Source organism: Microchirus variegatus (assembly GCF_963457635.1).
Source record: "Microchirus variegatus genome assembly, chromosome: 13".
Classification (NCBI taxonomy): domain Eukaryota; kingdom Metazoa; phylum Chordata; class Actinopteri; order Pleuronectiformes; family Soleidae; genus Microchirus; species Microchirus variegatus.
In genome coordinates, this window is record NC_139814.1 from 11,151,147 (window position 1) to 11,172,775 (window position 21,629).

The window sequence follows — 21,629 nt, forward strand, 5'->3', positions numbered from 1 at the left end:
GCCACCCCTCTGCTTTAGAAAAGCACTACCACCCGATTCAGGACTTTCATTGGCATAAAAAAATGACTTGGAATAGGAATATTCCTAGTTCCAGGGAAATGTTCTGGCTAAAACACCACATATTAAACTATGGTAAAAATATATATATATATATATATATACATATATATATATATATTTATATATATATATATATATATATATACATATATATATATATACATACATATATATATATATACACATATATATATATATATATATACATATATATATATATTCATGGACATTAATATTAATTAGAATAACATATACTGTGAGCAAACTAATGCACATGGTTCCAATACATGTCCCTTTACAGTAAAGATCAGCATTTGACAACTTGGAGTGAAGATGATCAAGACAATTAACAGAATAGAAATGAAAATACAAACCTATGCTACATTATATTATGCTCATTTTGATTATTTCCCAGGTTTTATATATTAGCGTTGCTAAATAATTGTGTTGATCTGCAAATTATTCATGACATAATATGAAATATCACTCTTTGGTTAAACTAGCTCACATGTCCCCAGTGATCGTGGTCGCAAGTACAAACTTTAGGGCATAAAGTACAAATAGATGGGACATTATTAGTTTTGATTAGAGTTCAAATACACAGATACACACAGATTAAATTCATGTGCATTGGTCTTGGTTTTGACTCCGTTTTGGTCCCTAAAATCTTGGTCTCGTCATGGTATCTGTAAATTTATGAGCTAGTCATGGTCAGTGTGGTCTATGACTATGACACTAGTATAGAATATACAGTATGATATTTATAAAACAAAATCTATTGCGCATGAGGGAACACATCATGTTTGCAGTGTTGCAGTCGTAAAAGAAACAACGTTCAATCATAATTTATGCAAAGGTTTTTGGAAGATTTGTTGGACACTAACTGAACTTACTCTACATCCATTTAGAAAGTGTAGTATTAAAATTGAGTAATATAATGTATGCAGTGAGTAATATTTACCGTCTTCTCCGTGCTTGTGTCAAATAGTTTTTATGGGACTCTGCAGTTTAATTTGTTGTCATATTTTCCCTCCCACTTGAACTTGCAGTTTAATAATTATACGATGTGATTTTATCAAATTTAAAAAGTCAAAGAACTAAGCGTCCTCCGACATGTGATTTAAGTTTTTTCAATGTTAATTTTCTGCTGGTTATCTATGCGTGCATTTGCAAATGCTCCTGATTCTCACAGCGACCCGGCCTCTAACATGATTTAACTATGCAAGTGCATGAAAGAGGAGAAAGAATGTGTCTCTCAATAAGTCATTAACGGTGAAAACAAGTCAGAACCACTTATAATAATCACTTATTCTGACTCACTCATTGTTGCCTACGAGCAGACACGTCGCAGTCGATCTGAACCACAGTCTTTGGGTGAGAACCGTGCGGGAAACCTCCAGGCCAGCTGCAGCTGTTTGTTGTCTGTGACACATAGAGAGAAGGTCACAGGTCAAATAAGTTCACAGGAACTCAGGGCTTTCACATGTTAATGCTTTTCTGTGCAGCACAAGAAAAACACAGAGATGTGCTCATAACGTTATTAGGAAGCGGTTTATTTAAATCTGTCACAAACTGATGGACACGTCGACTCAACTGGTGGATATTTGGATGTATATAATGATAGTAATAAAAATGTAGTGCATAACTTTTAAATATGAACAAACGTCAGCTACATTCAAACCATTGCCACAGAGGTCACATAATCCTGATGAAGCCTATCAGCGCAACACGACTCTGATGTGATGTAAAACTAAGGATGGGAATCTGTATCGATCCAACACTGGTCAAATCACTGAATCGGATATCGGACAGATAGAAATGTAAAATTGGATACAATCCAAAAATCCCATATGTGACTGTAAAAATTTAAATAAATAACAGCTTAACAGCTTCATACATTCATAAATGGTCTAAAATGACTGCATTCAATTAAAATTGTTAGATACTCGAGTTTGTGATATCGGGATCTGACACAAACGTGGTATTGTCCCATCCCTATGTGCAAGGCATCACGCACAGGTATCATCACAGACTGATGCATTTTACGTCATAACTGACATTTAAGTAAAGTGAGATGGCAACAAACTTTAGGTTAAGGAATCAATCGCCATTCTCTGAAATGCGAGTGAGGTGAAACAAATGTTGAAAAAGAACAGTTGGAATATGGACCCGAACACACACACACACACACACACACACACACACACACACACACACACACACACACACACACACACACACACACACACACACACACACACACAGCCTTGTTTCCATGCATTCATTTCCTTACTCTAACCTTAACCCCATTTGTAACCATATAAAAAGTAATAATTTACATTATAGGGACTTGCTTATTGTCCCCATAAGAAAGACTAGTCCCTATAATATGACAGAGATTTATGTCCCCACAGCATGAGTAATACCTGGAACACACACACACTGTGCTTCCCATTCCTTACTATCAAATTTAAAACACACACTGCTCTGAGAAGAACGAGGGCAGCACTCACAGAAAGCTGCCCAACACGCAAACACTCAACATGGTTTTTCCCCACATGGTTCAATCACACAAACTGAAACAGAGGCGAAAAATTGAAAAGGAGGTGATTCCCATGCAGTTGCATTGTTAGCACAAGTGCAGCTCACAGTGCCCTCAGCTGGAGTTCTGTGGCACTGCAGTGAGAAAGAATGGCTTGTGGGTTTGTGATGATCAGATCCTCAGATGTGTCCAAAAATGTTTCTTAAAGCTGAGCTGACTATTATCTGCCTGATATGTAACATAAGCTAATGCAATTTAACACAAGGAGTGCCTGAAATTATCAACATCAATGCATTATCATTATTATTATTATTATCTAGTTCTGTATCCAAGCTACACATGCACCATTAATAATTAGAGCTAATGCTTAAGTCTGTAGTGTGGAACTTATCCCATCTTTTGGCTAATACACAAACACATTCAAACTAAATTTCACAGTTTCAAAATAATGCAATTTGGTAGAACTACTCTAATAGATATTAATACTTTCTATCTCTATATGATCACCTATATGTAAAATACCTGCTGTTTTTATGTTACTAACTGGAAGAGCAGTTGGTTTCCATCATGTGGTCCTAAGATGAAGACACCATAATCATAAAATCATAAAAATAACATTTCTGAAAAATATAGATAACGATTCTCCTCAACCCTCCTAATCATATTTAAATAAAAGTAAAATATGTACATTTTGGTTCACTTAGTCATAGTTCAAATACATACCAACTGTTTTTAGCCCAGTGACTTTTGCTGTTGTAGTATTTTTTATTGTTGATGTTTATTTACATTTGTAACTACTGGGATTTACCCAGTAAATCCATCCATTGGTCTGTCTGTCTATAAATCACTTGGCTTTTACAGTCAAAGGATTAAAAGGTTGGGAATCATTGTGCTGGGAAAACACGTGAGATAAAGTATCATCAGTTCTTTCAATACAAGTTCTTTGAATAAATATAAGTAAGTAAGTGCGTGTTTACTTCCTGTTGGACCTCAGTGTGGTCAAACTAGCACAGTTATAGCTCTCGATCAAACACTACTAAATGATTAATTCCAGTAATTGATACTACAAGTCTCTTCCCATGAAGGCTGCACCATCTATATTGCTTCTCTATGGGTTCAAATTATAACCTATTTGTCTCTCTCTCTCTATTTTCACACGACTGAGGACTGTCACTCAGTCCTCCTACCCCCAGCGTAAATTGGTGCAGTGTGAAAACAGCCACTCCCTGTACCCAGTGGGTCTAATTGGCTCGGATTAAAGAAGCTATTATATCAGTGGAGCTGATCTGAGAGCTGAGTCGCTGACTGCGGGCGGCCCACACTTTTTTATCCTGCTGAGAAACTGAGCTGCATTCAGCTGCCGCAGCTTCCACGTCCTCTCACTTCTCCGAGGATAGTTCTTGCACAGCACTCATCTCCTGACGGAGTGTGTATAAACCTGTTAATGACTAGATCCAAGAATGGATGTAGTGTTTGCACATGAAATGCCACGACTATTTAAGTGCAGAACAAGAGTTCTACAATAAGATGTTGTGATGATAGGGATGGCACAATATATGCTATATCACACTTCACTATAACAAGCACTCACAACAAGCTGATTGTAATGAATTTTCAATAATAATCGTACAATGTTAATCGAGTGAGTGACTGTCTAGCTTGCCAGCATACAGTCCCAATGATTTATCTGGACGTGTTTATTGCAGGACTTTATGGTTAATACAGATATAATTTCTCACTTTTAAATGTTCACTAATGTATTGTCTGCAAGGTTTTGTGCAACTTTGGTAACAACATAGCACATGTAGTAAAAAAATTTGTAACATGATCCGTTTCCTCTATGTCAGTAAACTGTCAGAAAAAAAAAATTATGGTAGATAAGGAACAAAAGTCTGTTCATTTAGATTAAATCATCTAAAATATATTAAGGTATATTTTACAATTACTGCAGTGATAATAATAATAATGTGAGCAGCAATTATTCTAGTCAGGATAATCACGGTTTTCAAATGTTCCCATTCCTATCTGTGATGAATATACCTATTGTATTACAATGGTGTATTATTACTGATTGTGTTACTGGTGAATATTAACATTTACCGATCAATAATGGCCAGTAACCACGGTCATTGGGTACATCTTTAAATTATTTAAGCAGTATGTTTTTTCCTAGTGTCTCTTCTAAGTATGTGAACACTTATTAGTGTAAAATGGGCAGATCTTAAAATGTAAACTTGAACATAAAACCAGAACATTTCCACCTTCACAGGTTTCATAACACAGTCCAAATGTGTCACTCAACAAAACTAAACCAAACAAAACATGTTTTAAAATCAGATGTAGGACAACAGGATATTATTTAATTATTACGTTTCTGATTTTTGTATTTATAAATCTCTGTGAGGGGAGAATGTGGATAGTAAAGGGAATGAAACTCAAATAATTTAGCATCTCTCTTTTTTTTCTTTTCTTTTCTTTTTTTTTTAAAGGGAAATCACTAATATTTTGCTTTGTGACAATAAGCCTGTACGCACACAGACATTTTAATTGAGTATTAGCCTGAATATTGTAGTAGTAATACCACAGGAAGAAGGCGACGCTGCTTCAACCCCCAAATCACAAAACACTCTGCATTTATCCAAATTGGAATTCAGCACAGAGAGAGAGAGAGAAACCCCACAAAGGTTGTTTGTATCCCACTGAGCAGTGATGGTGGGGTGAAGGGTTGTGGGTAAAGCTCACTGCTGAGGTTCCCAGCAGACCTGGCACGTCTCTTCAACTTCTCACCATTCTGTCTTTTCATTGTGCGCATGAACCAAATCTGGTGAAGTCTTGAACTATTTATTCAATTATTACTCATATGTGCATCTTCACCTTGGTCTGAAAATCTGGCAGCAGTCACCTCACATTGAAAAACTGTCTGACAGACAACCTGGAGGGAAATGTAGTTGTTTAAGTATGAGTAAAAGAATTGTTGTGTTTAATTGTTTCACCTTCTCATTAAAGGTCAACCATTGTGGATTTTCTATTAAAAAAAACAGATGAAAGACTTAGTGGCATCTATTGTTCTCAATTTCTATAATAATCGGTTGATGCCACTTTGATTACCAAAATGTATTCCAATTATGAGGACCAATCAACAGTCTACCTCTAATACATATGTTTTTAAATTGGTGTATCTTTGCTAGAACGCGGAATGACAATACTAAGACAAAAAACAGTGACCCATTAGTCTGTTGGTGAAAAATGAATGGCCAACTTCCAATGATAAATGTTTCATTTAGCTCACTTAAGAAGAAAATATCCTAAATAAGGTTATAATTACAGAATGTCTTAGTTTTGATTGGAAAAAATGTGAGTTTGGTGTCAAATATTGAGATTAAAATGCAGTATGAAGAGATAACTGTGGGCATTACACAGAATACGTGATTAAATAATAAAAAAAGAATCAGGTAGAATAATCAATAACATACAAACCCAGCTGATATTTAATGGCCTAAAATATATTTGACGAGGCTAAAAACTCTATCATAAATACATAATGAAACACTGGCTGCAGCTCAAACATCACGTCCAAAAATAATTACTACTCATGCCTTTTCACTCCCTACAGTTCCCTCCTCAGCCTGCAGTTCACACCACTGGTCATTTTCAAGTGTCAAGGACCTCGCACTGGGTCTGGGGAGGTGGGCCCTCAATTAGCGAGCCACGCGCCTTTGGAAGAAAGAGGAACTCCACGAGGAGTCCTTTAAGACCGGCCTCTGTTCACTCCGCCCTGACACCGTCACCTCGGGGTCACGGGGCCACAATACATTCCCATCTGGGGCCGTGTTATCAGCTCTGTGACAGAGGGGACGGACACCAACCCCCTGCATTCACACTGGACTGTGTGTCACCACTGAAGGCCTGAGAACTGCAGAGCTGCTCCAACACACACACTGGCACACACCTTCTCTGAACATCCGCACGGCTTGATCAATGCAACTTCACCCTTTCATCACGCCTGATAATGTGCATGTGTGTTTTTAATTGAGCTGCAACACCAGGGGAGGAGGGCTGCACGACATATTGCACACCGGGGGAGCTGTGGGTGCAACTATAAGCCAGTATTTTTGGCTACTGAGCAGCACTAATGTGGATCTGTATCATTATTGTTTAGAGAGAAGAAGCATATTGATGCATTCACATGCACAGACAACATTGTAATGCTGGAAATGTTGGTAACGTGTGTTTTTGGTATTTTCTAAAATGTTCATGAATAGGATATTAGACTTGAGTATTGCTAGGAATGTAAATAAGTACATTTAGTGAATACTGTATTAACACACTTTCTACCTTTACTAATCTGAATCAAATAAATTAGGATGATTTATAGCAGATTCAAATCATATTCTTTTATCCACGGGGGGAATTCACATGTGACTCCTCAGTAAATAAATTGTTTCCATATGCAGTGGGTTCTAAACATACATTATTCAGATACTCGGTGTAACTCATACTTTTTCTTTGGTACTTTAAAATATGTACACTTTTGTACTGTGTTATATCATTTGTTATAGCTTTGAATGCAGGGTTTTTATTTACTTGTACAATCTGAGGAATCACAACTCCTCAGAGCCAAATGTGATGTATTCTGTAATTATTTAGTCTGGAGTAATAATCTAAACTCACAGAAATATGATTGTAAATTGTATAACTCCCTATCTTTGTCTTTTAATGTTCACTTATCAATGTGCAATGATTTAAACAGACTCTCCATGCACACGCACACACGCATGCACACCCACACACAGCGGATTGTAGGCATATCCTTCATCCAGTGCTTCAGTGTTTCAGAAAGTAAGATTAACATATTTTAGGTCATTTGTTAAGTAATGTGACAAAATGCAGCAACAAATGTGAGGAAATCACAGTCTATGGTTTATGTCTTATTGTATATATTGGTGATCAGCTGTGGTATCAAAAATGTCTGTTTCCTCATGATTTGGCAATACATTCACGTCATCATGCTGCCACCTAGTGGCGGAGGAAATAACACTCAGACAGAAATGTGTGTCAACTATCTGGAGTCGTTGAATTAAACACCACTGAATACAATAACACCACCTGCTGGTCACCTCTGACAGAAACACAATGCTCTCCGGTCAGTAAAAAGTAAAACCTACAATAAACAGTTTGAACAGGTAAGTGTATCGTGTTTTACGTTTTCGGCAGCTTAATGTCCGACACACGTGTGTCCTGGTGTTTGTCCCTCTACCAGGTACGCATATATATAACCAACGTATGTGTTATATGCCTTATTTTCGTAACGTTTTCACATTTTTGTCCCTTATTATTTTTTATGCATACATTTACAAACATGTTTTGACTCACGGCATGCTCCTGTGGCTCTGTTTTCCTTCGTCACCCTCCATTTCCGACGTAGTGACGACACAGGTGACGCAAAAATGTTTGCTGATTGCGCACAGGTGTGTGAGCGGGGCGCAATGCTGCGTAATGACAGGTCAAACTCACCTAATGAAGACATAAACATGTTTATTTTATTTTTTTAGGGTGAACATTAATCATTCTATATTTTTACTTTTACATGCAGTAAAAGTAATAGAGTTCCTTTCTGCGTAGGTGTTTATATCTTCCTAATATTAATGTAATATATTATTACATTCATATCTATCTATCTATCTATCTATCTATCTATCTATCTATCTATCTATCTATCTATCTATCTATCTATCTATCTATCTATCTATCTATCTATCTATCTATCTATCTATCTATCTATCTATCTATCTATCTATCTATCTATCCATCCATCCATCCATCCATCCATCCATCCATCCATCTATCTATCTATCTATCTATCTATCTATCTATCCCCCACGATCTGTAAAAATGGTATAACTCCATGTTCTGTTGAAACAAATATTAAATAGTAAAATGAAGCCTGCACACAGTGCTGAGGGTAAAATAAGAGAACAGTTTATTCTTTGCTTTGTTCTACAAAACTTTATTACAACATAAAGCTGACGAACAAAGCTGTGTCGGCTGGAGAATCAGAGGTTTCAGAATGCGGACAGCAATCACGGGTGTGAAAGCTAACATATGTACAGTATTTACTGACGTTGTGCTTTGGAGCTGCAGATTATTGGAAAAGCAGTGGTGTGTGTCTCGCTTTTACATCACACTGGTGTCTACAAAGTTCTTCAAATATTAGCACCATTTAAAAAAGAAAGTTTCTTTAAAAAACCACAAAGAGTACAGTTATTAATGTAGATTTGAAGCTGGCAGAGAGATTTACTGTGAGAAGGACTCATAAGGTCATCACTTTAACCTTAATTTTTTGTTACTGGCAGTCACTGCATTATCATTTACATTTTTTGTAATATATAAATGTTGTGTTTTGTTTTTTTAGCAAAAAGTGTCCCCCTTAAAAGAATTCAGAGCCTTTAAGTGCACTCATGTTCTTTGGGAAAGAGGAAGTGGAGTTCAGTGTGTCCTGTGCTGTTTGAGCAGTCATTGGTGAAAGCACTCAGTTCTTGTGTCACGTTACAGCAGCAGAGTTAAACACAACAAGACAAGGAAAGCATGGCTGACTCTTAAAACTTGATGTCCCAGTACTGTGGCATCTTCTTAGTTTCCTTAGCTTCAAACTCGTCTTGAATGGCTGCAAGGTTGTGGGTGGGTGACGTCTGCTCAGGTTGCTGGGTTGGACCTCCAGCCTCTGAAAAATTAATGATGATCAGTTGTTGGATGTGTTTTTATTCAATCATGTCAACAGATTGCATGAATGTATGTATCCCCTACATTTTAATATGGTCAAAACTTGCCATTAAAATGTACTATGTATGGTTCTATCAATAAATATTCTGTATGTACATTATACAGCTCTGAATAATAAGTATGTGATAATGAATGAACAATAGAAACAGAAACTACATGAATAACAGATAAAATATATCACTCAAAGACACTTAAGATCTGGTATTTTCCAAATTGTATAGCATAATCTTCCACCCTTCATTTTATGGCCCAGGGTAAAATAGACTTTAATACTTGTTAAGTTAATCTTATCATATGACAGGCATAGATCAATTATCCAGTATGTTCAGATTTTAAATCCAAGTGAGAGTCATCATATGGTCTACTATTACATACTGTATGATGGTTAGGATTATCTTACCAGGGGTGCACATGATTTGTGGCCTCTCCCACATGCCTCCAGGCAAACACCTGATCAGAGGACTGAGTCTCTGCTGGAAACCTTTGGCACAGTGATAACGTACAACTGCATTGGTTTCATGTCGCTGTCGAGCTTTTCCAAATATGGAGGTGTTTCGGACCTTTGGTGGTGGACCACACGAGGCTGTTGGAAGAGGCAAACACTGAAGATTTTATTTTTATTCACAACTTAGCACCATTGCACGATATCAATGATGTATGGTAATGTAATGGACTGAATTAACCACAAGAGGGAGCTGTGTGCATTGATGAGGAGCTTTAAACAATAGTGTCTGTGTTTATTCTCATTTGAATGACTCACTGGTGCCTTTCTTGCAGGTGTAGGCCAGGTGATAGTTGCAGGGCACGTCACTCCAGCGTCCGTCATCGTGCCACACCATCACCACACAGTCTTCTCCAGAGAGGAAGTAGCTGTCTGGCTGTCCTGTGTACCAGTTCTCATAGAGCTGTGAGAGAAAGAAATGATCGTATGTCCATGTTTTCCTCAGTTAATATCTCACAACTATATCTGAGAGTAACTGAGAGTAGATCTCTGCTTTGTTGATATGTTTCTACCTCTTGAAAGGGCAAAAGTTAAACTCTGTGGTGATTTTAAAACTTGTCCAACATGCACTGGGATTTGATTTGCAATAACGTCTCGTTTCAATTACATTCACTTTATAGTAGTATAATTAGTGAGCATTAATATATGACACATTGCAAACATGAACTACTCTAGATTCTAATGCAAGGATGACGACTTATTTTTAATTTACTTACAGTGCTATTTAAAACTAGGTACCAAAACAAGACCTGGTATGGTTTGTCAGTGGGTGCATGGAATTAATAATTGTCAAATAATCAGGTGATTTTATTTATGATGCACTTCAGTGTGGGCATTTCTTTCTCCTTATGTCAAAGGTCACTCACCAGTGGGTTCCCATCAGACCAGCGGAAATCATCCTCAATAGTCTTATCATTCAGACCGGTCCACTGGTATTCTTTATAGTTACCTGAGGAAGAGAATAATAACATGTGCCTCAATGAAACCACATGCATTTCCTGTGCATGCAGGCAGCAGACGTACTGTTAATGTAGCTCTGTTCCTCTGGGGTCATGATGGACACCAAGTGAGCTCCCAGCATGCGACAGTGCTGCTCTGCCACCTCCCAGCTCAGACGCTGGCCGAAGTGTCGGTAACAGAAACCGTGGAACTTGTCCCAGCCTGGTTCACATCGCTCCATGTCTGACAGCAAACACAGAGGGGGAGAAGAGGACACTTCTCAAACAAACGAAGGACTGGGAACTGTGTGAAGTACAGCTTACTATTATTTAGAAAAACTCAGCAGAAGTGAGAACTCACCGGTCTGACAGAAGGTGCCTCCATACGTCGGCAAACAGAGACATTTAATCTGCCCGTCCTGGTCTGTGCAGGTGCCTCCATTGAGACAAGGGTTGTCCACACAAGCGTCTGTAACGCAAAGGTCCAGTTATTAGTAGATTATAATGTTGCTTTAACCTGAGAACACAAGGTAGAGTCTAAAAGAACACATTAGCTTACATTAGGATGTGTTTGGTGGTAAATAACAACTAAGGCAAAGCACAAGAATCAATGTACATATCCCTCTTTAAAAGTGGACCAATCCGACGAGGTGGTAAAAATGTGCCATTATCCCATCTTATACATGTACACCCACTAATAATTGCAACAATGTGAGAACTAAGATATACATTTTCAAAATAAATATCACAAAGTGTTAAGGACAGATCTTCAGGTCACGGGATTATGAGCCATTCAAGCCAAGGAGATTTCCATGTTCCCCTTTACTAGTCAACTTTACATATCATATTTGTACTCTCAAGTAATGTACAGATATAAACTAAAACCATGTGTGTGACACTAAATAGCATTTTACAAATTTATACTACATGTTATACGTTGCTTGGTTCGGATGTTAGGGTTTAGGACAAACATGGAGCGCTGGACAAAATGCACCAAAGGACACATTAAAGAGACATCTGACATTCGGTCTCTATTGAGAAAAACCTTCCTCTGATGACTAGTAAATCACAAGGGTGTATAATTGTTACGTAAACGGCCTTGAAAAAAAAGTTCTATTCTATTCAGAGTTAGACTAAATTAAACGAAAGGAGAAAGAAAACAACAAAACAATGTGGGAAAAAAGATGAACTGAAGCTGTGTTGCCAAACTCCTTTGTGAATGATCAAACCATACAAAAGAATCTCTCTCTTGTGTGTCACCATCACAAGGCCCTGAAGAAAAACGAGGGATTGGAGTTTCATTTTAATTTTCTACATTTGTGAAAGAAGGCAAAGTGGTGGTATGTGTGTCACGACCAAAATTAAACATTTTACAAGGGCTTTGGTTTGTTTCCCTTGACACCCTATAAACAGGAACTCTGTGGTGTCTGTCATTATACTGAGCACTCATATAGTGCTATTTATTTAGAGAGCTCTCTTTATGTTAGCGTGTGTATAAAAGGTAATAACGGCCTTACTCATAATGACAATCATATGCAGTCAAAAGAAAACCATCATTCCGTTTGGATAAATAATCCACATCTAGATCAGGCAGAACCACTGAAATATACCACGTTTTGAGTATGAATCAACGATGCCATGCTGCTCCATTTGCTTTCAATAATGAAAGTTGTCTTTTTACAGCTACAAATTCTCACTCATCTAATCTACATATGTGTTTTGTTGAATTGAAATACCTGAAGTACCTCAAATGACAATAACTAAAAAACTAAATATAGACTACTCAACATATAAAGTTGAACTCTAAGTTTTCGGCAAACTTAGGACATTATAGTATCGTACAGTTTATAATATTATAATATTTCTCCAAGTTAACCTAGTTCTCTGGTGTCCTAATGAACATGTCTGTGACATGCTTTGGTCAAAATACCATAAGGATGAAGCACCACAGCAGTTCAATCACTCTGCCAAAACAGCCCTGTTCAGAACGCTCGTTTTGAGTGCAATGAGACACAGGAAACTACGTCAGCAGTTAGCATTTGGAAAAGCCAACTCTAGCCGGCACATTTCCATCATATATAACATGTATCCACTGGACACGTAAATCCTCTGAGGCTGGAAGTTTGTGTAGAACTCTGTGCTGCACTGTGCAGCCAAGAATAGAACACTTCTCTGACTTATGCTCTCCTAGATACTATTGCCCTCTCCTGTGTTTTTTAGGGACAAAGCGGAGCGGAGCAAGACAACAACAATTCCAGGAATGTCTCATTGTGAAGTCACAATGAGTGTGGAAGTCAACATCACTTCTGTTTTATCTCCTGTACTTAGAGGAGGACTACAAAAACATGAGTGAGTCATCTTTTTTCACACTTAGCCTACTCACAGGGCCTCCAGAGTCCTGAATATATGTATTAAACTGATTAAAAAGTTGATTTTGCATAATATGTCTCCTTTAAAATTTGAAAATTAAATGTGTGAGACTGAAAAAGGAGTTGACACATATGACTTAGTTGTCTTTATCATTATTACAACTAAAAACACAATTCAGTAGTATTCAAATCTTGAAAGGTTATGATTAAACAACAGAACAAGACGTGACTAAACACAAAACCACACAAAACAACAACAACCCAGCGAGGACACTTAATGTGATAGTAAGTGCAACAACAATATTTGTGCTTATAAGCAAAATAATAATCTGTGCTTTTGGTAGTAGTCTCAAATATCAATAGAACTGATAAACTGACAGTTATGTTATGGATTAAATAACTTTTAATGTAAAACATTATTGCGATTGCACTTGTTAGCGCTGTTACATTCAACACAATTGCTGTAACAGAGAAACAGAGTCCCTTTATACAAGCAAATTACTGCAAAACAAAAAGCACACAGTGAGTGTTCAAGAATATGAGTGTGTGTGCGAGTGAATAATTTTCAGAAAACAAAACCCACTGATTATGGTTCTGTGAAAGGTTAACCAATGCTAACCAGGATTTTTGCAGAAAATCTTCATGAGAAGAAGTACTAAACCACTCATTCACTCAGGCACACCACTATATCACAGTACTTCACAGAAGTCAATCTTTGCATAGGGAGGAGAATGTCATGCACAGCAGGACTGGATTGTTGACAAATGCCAAATGGGAATCTTCCCAGTGTGAGTATCTTGAGGGGAATTGGGATCAGGAGTGAGAGGTGGAAGGAGTCAAAGGGGTGAGTGGGCTTTTTGAGACAAGTGAAACAAATGCAGCAAGTCGTTTGAAAAGGAAGGGGAAAGTTTTACAGAAAATGGAGGTAAAAGGTAGGTTTGGGCACAGGACACACCGGGGATTTTAGTGCATCACTGCGCCGAGTAGCAAGAAGAGGACTGTTAAGCAGATGAAAGTGGCTTTAACGTTACCTGAAGCTTTCCCTGTACTGCCTACAGCTGCCCTCTCATTGGGCAAGATAAGCAGTGTGGGTGGCTGGGTGGGACTAAACTCCACATCCACCAGACCCTGATCCACTGGTGGTTTGTGGTGTGTCACCCTCTGAGGCCCTGTTGTCTTGTGGAAAATTCTTGGCGACGATGTGGTCGGGCTCCAGGCGCGTCTGGACCAATGCGTGGTGGTTGTGATGGCCGTGGTGGTCGTTCTTGTCGTAGCTCCGGTGGGCTTTGTACTTGTGGAGGAACGTGAAGCTGCTGTTGAGGAGGGGGAAGTGGTTCTTCTGCTGTACTCGAGATCATTGACAGATTCTTGGGGTCCTGTCGCGGTGGTCAGCAGAGCCCAGTTAGAACTTTGGGAAACAAGAGGATAGATGGTGAAATCCTCCTCAACTGTAGGAGCAACGTTGACTTCTTCCTCTGAGGTTGAAGCAATTTTAGATTCTTCTCCAAGGGCTGTGGTAAAATTAGCCTCCTCTTCTATGTGTAGGGAAATATTAGCTTGTTCTTCAGACATTAGACCGACATCAATTTGTTCAGAGGTTGGCATAACATTAGCTTCTTCTTCAATGGTTGATCCAACATCAAACTTTTCAAGGATTGGGACAACATTAGCTTCATCTTCAATGGTTGAAGCAATGTTATCTTCTTCTTTTGAAGTAGGTGAAACAGTTGTCTCTTTAAGAACTGGGGTGACTTCACCATCTGCAAGAGTTGGGGCAATGTACGCTTCTTCTTTTAGTGAAGTGGAAAATGTTGTTTTTTCTTCAGTTGTTGGGTGAACATTTATTTCTCGTTCATACATTGGGGAAAGTGTAACTTCTTTGTCCAGTGAAAAGGAGCCTTTAGCCTCTTCTTCCAAAGTTGGTAAAATTGTAGTTTCATCTTCAGAGGTTAGATTAAGTGTGACGTCTTCTTCAGGTGTTGGAGAAACTTTAACTTCCTGTTCCAGTGAAAAGGAAACTTTAACCTCACCTTCAACAGACGGGAAAACTTTAATTTCCTCAGTTGGAGCAACTTCATCATCTTTTCCAAAGACTGCAGTGACTGTATCTGTGCCAGGTTCCTGTCCACTTGCCTCTTCAGAAGCAATAGTTGCAGTACCCCAATACCCTCTGGACTCTGGTGTGCGATACAGTGCTGTGGTAGAGTCAGTAGGCAGCTGAGAACTGTTTGACCCCTCTGAAGACTTGGTGGTGGCAAAACCGGTTCCAAAAACAATGTTGTGTGCAGCCTTGGTCACATGAAGTTCTTCTTCCTCAGTTTCAATTGTGACTGAGTCTTCTGATTCCAAGCTTGTACTTCCCTCCTGCTTAGAAATGGAAGACTCCCATAATTGTGCTGCCGTGGTGACGATGCTGAAGCCCCGTTTCTCAGTGCTTTGCGAGTCAGACGAAGACGTCGGGTGTGGGATTCCAGTCCAAGGTTGAACAGGAATGTTAGCTGCTGAAGCAGATGGTGATGGATGAGTGGTGAACCCAGAGGCTAATGAATCGGACGAGGTGGTGAAACTGACGGTTTCAGCATCAAGATCCGTCTCTGAGGAAGACACAAAAAGATTGACGCAAGATTTTAGGAGCTGCAAATGTATTCTGCCAAGTTCTGCCAATAAAGCCACATAAATTTTATAAACTGGACCTTTACGACACACATTGCAGTCGGAGTATGGACCAAAGTGGACCAACTGACCGACGTCTCAAAAACTGTAGGGATTACGATGACATTCCAGATCCTTCCTCAAATTTTACCATGACGTTGACATTTTTGGATTTTAGCAACTATATCACAACTAGATAGACTGCAACAAAATATTTTTGAAGTTATATGTACCCAGTACATTAGTAAGCAAATACTATACCTCTAAAACTAATACTGTCGTATTTCTTTTCAAATGAACTCATTACTAAAACCTGCGTCTTATCAAAGCATAGTCAGGATGACATTAGCAATTCGGTAAGTACATGATCTAGCATGGCTGTGGAGATCTGTATCATGATTATATTAAATCATACCTTGAGAAATATCTCCAGATCCATCAATAGAGAGCCACGGTGTAGTTAGGTCTTCAATGCCAGCTTTGGTAGTTTGTGTTTGAAACTTGTCTTCCTCACTTGGTGACTGAGTTGATGGAGACATTAGTCCAGGTCCTGTGACTGTTGCCTCCTCAAACTTCTCCTGGAGCATGTTGTCACTGGTTACTGAACTTGCCTCAACAGCATTTGCCTCTTCTCGTGTAGAGTTGCTGTCTGTTTCGCTGTGATTAGCTTGTGATCTGGTGACATCCAGGTATGTTTCTTGAATTTCTTGGGAGTCCTTCAGCGTCTCAAATGGTTGCATGTGCTCTTCAGGGTCTGTGTCTGGATCTGTTTGGTTATGGCTGTATGGTTCATTTGATATTTCAGGAAACTCAGTGGTTCTTTCATGCTCAAATTGGTGAGAGGTGAGGTTGAATTCCAGGGGTGAATCTGTCTCATTGTAAACACTGGGAAGTAATGATGCATTTTGTGGGACATCATAGGTTTCTCTGCTGCTGGCTGTGCTGTATGTCAGTTCTGAAGGGTACATGGATTGAGAGCTCATGTCTGTAGGAGATGAAGTTTCATCAAAAGGCTGAAGGAGGTCCCGTGTAGATGTGGTGTTGAGGGGAGACTGTGTTGTGTCTGACACGTTTGTTGGTTGAGTATCAGACAGATTTCTCTGAGTGGAAAGAGGTGAGACAAAGGCAAAAGATTCCAGCAGACTTTGAGCCTCTCGCTCCACTTGCTCCGCATATTGGTTCAGCTGCAGCTCTTGATCTTTTTCCGTAAAAATAACAACATCTTGTCCTATGTCTTCAGGCTCCGTTGCTTCGTAGTCAACAGGTGAGTCAGTGGGAGCATTCCCGTTATCTGTAGAGGACACACAGTTAGACCAAAGAGGTAACGTGAGAAAGCAATACACAACCATTTTCTTTTGCTCAAAATGTAACACTCACTTTTAAAACAATATACGTCATGAAGGCTTGACGGCTCTGGGAATCCAGTTTGGTTGCCAAAGCGGTAAATTGTTTTGACGCCTGCCTGAGCCCCCCCGCAGCGCTCTCTGGGGGTTATGATTGGGAAGCGCACACTGCCATCAGACAGCCACCCGGGGCTGCAACGATCCAGACCTTCACTCCACGCTAAGTACAGCTGTGCTGTTGTAGCCAGCTCTGCTCCTGTAGCCCTGCAGTACGTTAGTGCTTCAGCATATGATAAGTGCTGTGGGATGGAGTCATGGAGCACCTCTCCTACAAACACACAACAATTGTTATAAAGTTACATTTATTTTACAGTATTTTACAGTTGTGTATATTTAAGGAAGTAAACTTTTATAATATATATGGGCCCAAAATATTTCTGATCTCATTATTCATACCATTAATTTCTTCCATGTAACAATACACATCAAAAAGATCATCTGCATCCATTGTCCCATAGTTTCTCACTCCTGGTTGCCCATCCATGTCTCCATAGCAACCTTCACGGGGTGTTTGAATTGGGTACCTTGGAAGAGTGAATCAGTTTCTTATACAGTTTGTGTTGGTACAACTATAAAAGTCAGTAATTACATTTTATTCATTCATAAACAGCAGATACACCAACTATGCACAGTATGTAGACTTAGATGTAAGAATCTGAGGGCTAGAGCAGACAGAGTGTCCTACAGAAGATAGAGAGATCATTATTTACCTGACAGACTGATCTGCCAGCCAGCCTGCATCACACTGCTCATATCCATCATAATAGGCTGCCAGCAGCTGGTCAGCAGTGGCAATTTCTGCTCCAATGGCCTCACAAGCCCTCTGGGCCTGATGGAAGGAGAACTCATACCGACCCAACGCATCTCTGTAATGAAACACAACACCTACACACAAACACACAAACGTGCACAGACACACAGGCATCAGATCATGACTAGGTTTCAGTATAACAAACAAAAAAAACAGTGTTATTTACTGTAATAAAATCAATCTGTGACACTATGACAGGCCCACTGTGAGCTCATATTGTATAAAGTAATGTATCATGACACAAAATCGATAATTGGTTGGGACCCTGGGACTGGCTCCATGCAGATTTATTAAGTTGCCAATCAACTCTGAGGCCTTTTACTTAAGATGTATGTGTTTATGTAGAACTAGGCAATAAATCAATAACAATATGTATGGTATATGTAATTGTCCTGATACAATGATATAGTAAACACTCAGTATCAATATTATGGTGAAACACACTTTTGAGATGCAACACATTTTACCTCACATTTTTTGTAATATTGTTTAACATCTGTTTTAGTAACCACATATCACAATAATAATTGAATCAACTGATTTGAAATGTTTTAATTGTGATAATGTTTTTGGCCATATGTACTGTATATGTTTTAAATACCACATCCTTACAAAATAAAGTTGTGAATAATATGTCAAGCACTTTATAAATGATGTGTTGGCCCTGGCTGGCTTACTTGTTCAAGATAATGTAATCATATTTAAGAAATTTCAGTAAAAAATAGTAAAAAGAGGAAATAGTTAAAAACACTATAGTGATTTATAATATGAATCTTAATGAAACGAGGATCCCTATTGGAGTTTTACAATGTTAATAAACTTAAGTTCATTAAGTCAAGTTAGTTTCTCTTAATCTTTAAAAGCCTTCTATGATGATCGCTGTCATTGTCATTTGTTACCTTTGACCTTAAGTTGTATAATATCACTGGCGTCCTCCAGGCCCTGCTGCACCTCGCAGCGATAGTGGCCCGAGTCACTGGAGCGCAAATCTTCAAGCCACAGTGACAGATCATCGAGGGACGACGTGTAGTTAAACAGCGAGGCGCGGTCTCGGAACGCCTCGTTGACCTTCACCCTTTGACCCCGCGCCACCAGGATCTGAGTCTCCACCCCACCGGACACCACGGTCCACTTGACCCGCGGTAGGACGGGGGAAGAGGAAGAGGTGGTTGGTGCGGAGGAGAGAGACACCAAGCAGGGGATGGAGATGGAGATGCCCAGCGGAGCAAAAACTGGGCCTGAGTGGGGGATGTTCACCTGGAGGGGATGGAAATCATCTGCAGAGAGAGAAACATACAGAAAGAGAGTGATAGAGAGGACACAGAGAGAGATAAGTCAATTCACTGTAGGTGCTTTTAAGTGTGTGTGTGTGTGTGTGCCATATTCAGACTCAAGTATCTTTATAAAAAGACAAGGATTGTGGGAAAATGTCGACGTACCACGTGGTGATGGTGTTCGGGTGGGGAAGGCCAGGGTGAAGGGACAGACTACACACAGAAGTGTAAGAACATGTCTGTGGAGAAGAAGAGGCAATTAAAATAAAAAATAAAAAAATACAGCAAGATACTTCACAAAAAGAAAATCTGATTTATTAAGAATTCTTAACCTTAAGAGGCAGAGCAGTTGAAGTCATGTATTGTAATAATGTTCCATTACTGCTGCAGTAACATTAAAGGTCAGTGCCTGCAAACGTCTGCATTACAGTTCTGTTACAGCATCCACCTACTTGCACATGTACAGATGTGAGCGCGCAGTGTCGCACTTAAATTATGTTTTAGAGCTCAACTCATATGCATTACTGATTTATGTTTTGTGGCCGTTTTAAATGTACATACATAAATAAACGTCACCTCAGCTTGACTCATGGCTGTTTATTATAATTCACATTTAACGTGATTTGCTGCTTTTGGAAGTAAGAGATGAATCAAAAACAGCTGGAAATACATAAGATACATGCTGTTATAGGAATAATTATGAAAGCAATTCATCATCTGTACACAGTAAAAATAATATGTGAAATATTGTGCTGGTAACGTCGCTCACTGCAAATAATTGTTAGGAAGAAGGAATCACACAGACAGTTTTGCAACATGGCAGATGCTAACTGACATAAAACAGCATCACTGACATATTTTCCAGTGTATCTTAATCCGCCACATGAGGGGGTGCTGGTGCCAATCCCAGCTGACATAAAGCAAAAGGTGGGCTACACCCTGGACTCCAGGTCGCCAGTCCATCACAGGGTCATGTAGAGACAAACAACCATCCACGCTCACTCCTACAGTCAGTTAGAGTGTCTAATTTGCCTACACACGGGGAGAACATGTAAACTCCAGGCCTTTTTATATACCAGCGTTATTAAAGATAATGCATTATATTTGGAGGCGCCTTTCATGACACTCAAGGTCACCATAATTAGCCAATGTTGTCTTGAAGAATTTCATAAATAATACTAAAAAAGATAAGCGATGTGAATCAACACCTTTGCAGATTAGGTTATTAGTTACAGGGGTGTTATGACCCCAGGGTCATGCCTTCCCTTTAACTATGTGTGTGTCTCTGCATGTGTATGTGATGGATGTGTAGACGGATCCTGGGAGCTGATTATTCCTGCACTGGAGGTTCCAGTTAAAGAGGCCAGACCATACCAGCTGCAGTGGAGTTCCCTCGAAACGCTCCGAGCCAGACTGCCAGCAGACATCATGCATGTTTTAAATAAACCTTTTAAAATGGTCTGTTTAATGTGTTGATGGTGGTTTCTTGGGAGTTGGGAAAGAGGGAGTCTCTTCCAGGCCTGGACAAAACAGGCTCAATAACACTGGAGCACAATCTTTGTGTAAAACATTGACATACAAGTCCCTTAAAGTACTGAAAAATGTTTCTCAAAGCGCATTGATACAGCACAAAAGACCGACGTCTCTGCTTCTCAAAAGAGAAACGGAGCGCACAGACTCCTGACCACAAGCCATTCATCACATCCGGGAGCTAATGACACGGCGTCTCAGCCCAGCGGCATCCAGCCAGCTCTCCGTCATCAGTCTGGCCCTGTTATTAGCCCAGCAGGCATGGCAGGATGCTCGCACTGACCTCACACAACCTCACGAGGCAGCAGTGATGAAGCTGCAAATGTTCACTCGCAGTCATCAGAAAGCAGAACATGTACTCCAAGTTACTTTTCATGGCCGTTAAGGAGTCTTTTCTTGATTTAGAGCAGTGGCACAGTTTTTATGTTGACTTGTAACTAAGGTGTTTATTTCTTCTCAGGTCGTTTAACCACTATGATCACAACACTGCTACTATAGCACGTCCATTATATTCGATCAACTGTTGCTGTTAGTGTTCAGCAATATTCAAAACCCTCTACATTTCTGATGTGTATTATTGTTCTTATGTGTCCAACCATACATTTGATAACAGCGATTTTCATACAGTATAAACAAATTATGACAGCAATGAACATTTTTAGAACCTGACCTGTAAATCTATATTATATCCTTCAATATACCACACTGTCTGAGCTACAAAATAAACATTATATTGTACGGTTTTTGTAGTCAATATAGAAAAAACAT

At 39.2% G+C, this 21,629-nt stretch overlaps 1 protein-coding gene across 1 annotated transcript; it reads right to left on the reverse strand.

The window, feature by feature from the left end:
- Window positions 1-9,198: 9,198 nt before the first annotated feature.
- bcan (brevican) lies at window positions 9,199-20,758 on the reverse strand (the record flags this gene model as incomplete). The annotated part of the gene is made up of 14 exons (XM_083899476.1): window positions 9,199-9,323; window positions 9,783-9,965; window positions 10,143-10,287; window positions 10,751-10,833; window positions 10,908-11,066; window positions 11,184-11,291; window positions 14,223-15,785; window positions 16,259-17,134; window positions 17,221-17,514; window positions 17,643-17,770; window positions 17,957-18,131; window positions 18,957-19,334; window positions 19,497-19,544; window positions 20,674-20,758. 14 exons carry the CDS (start codon window positions 20,756-20,758, stop codon window positions 9,199-9,201), a joined length of 4,350 nt encoding a protein of 1,449 aa, XP_083755602.1.
- Window positions 20,759-21,629: the final 871 nt, after the last annotated feature.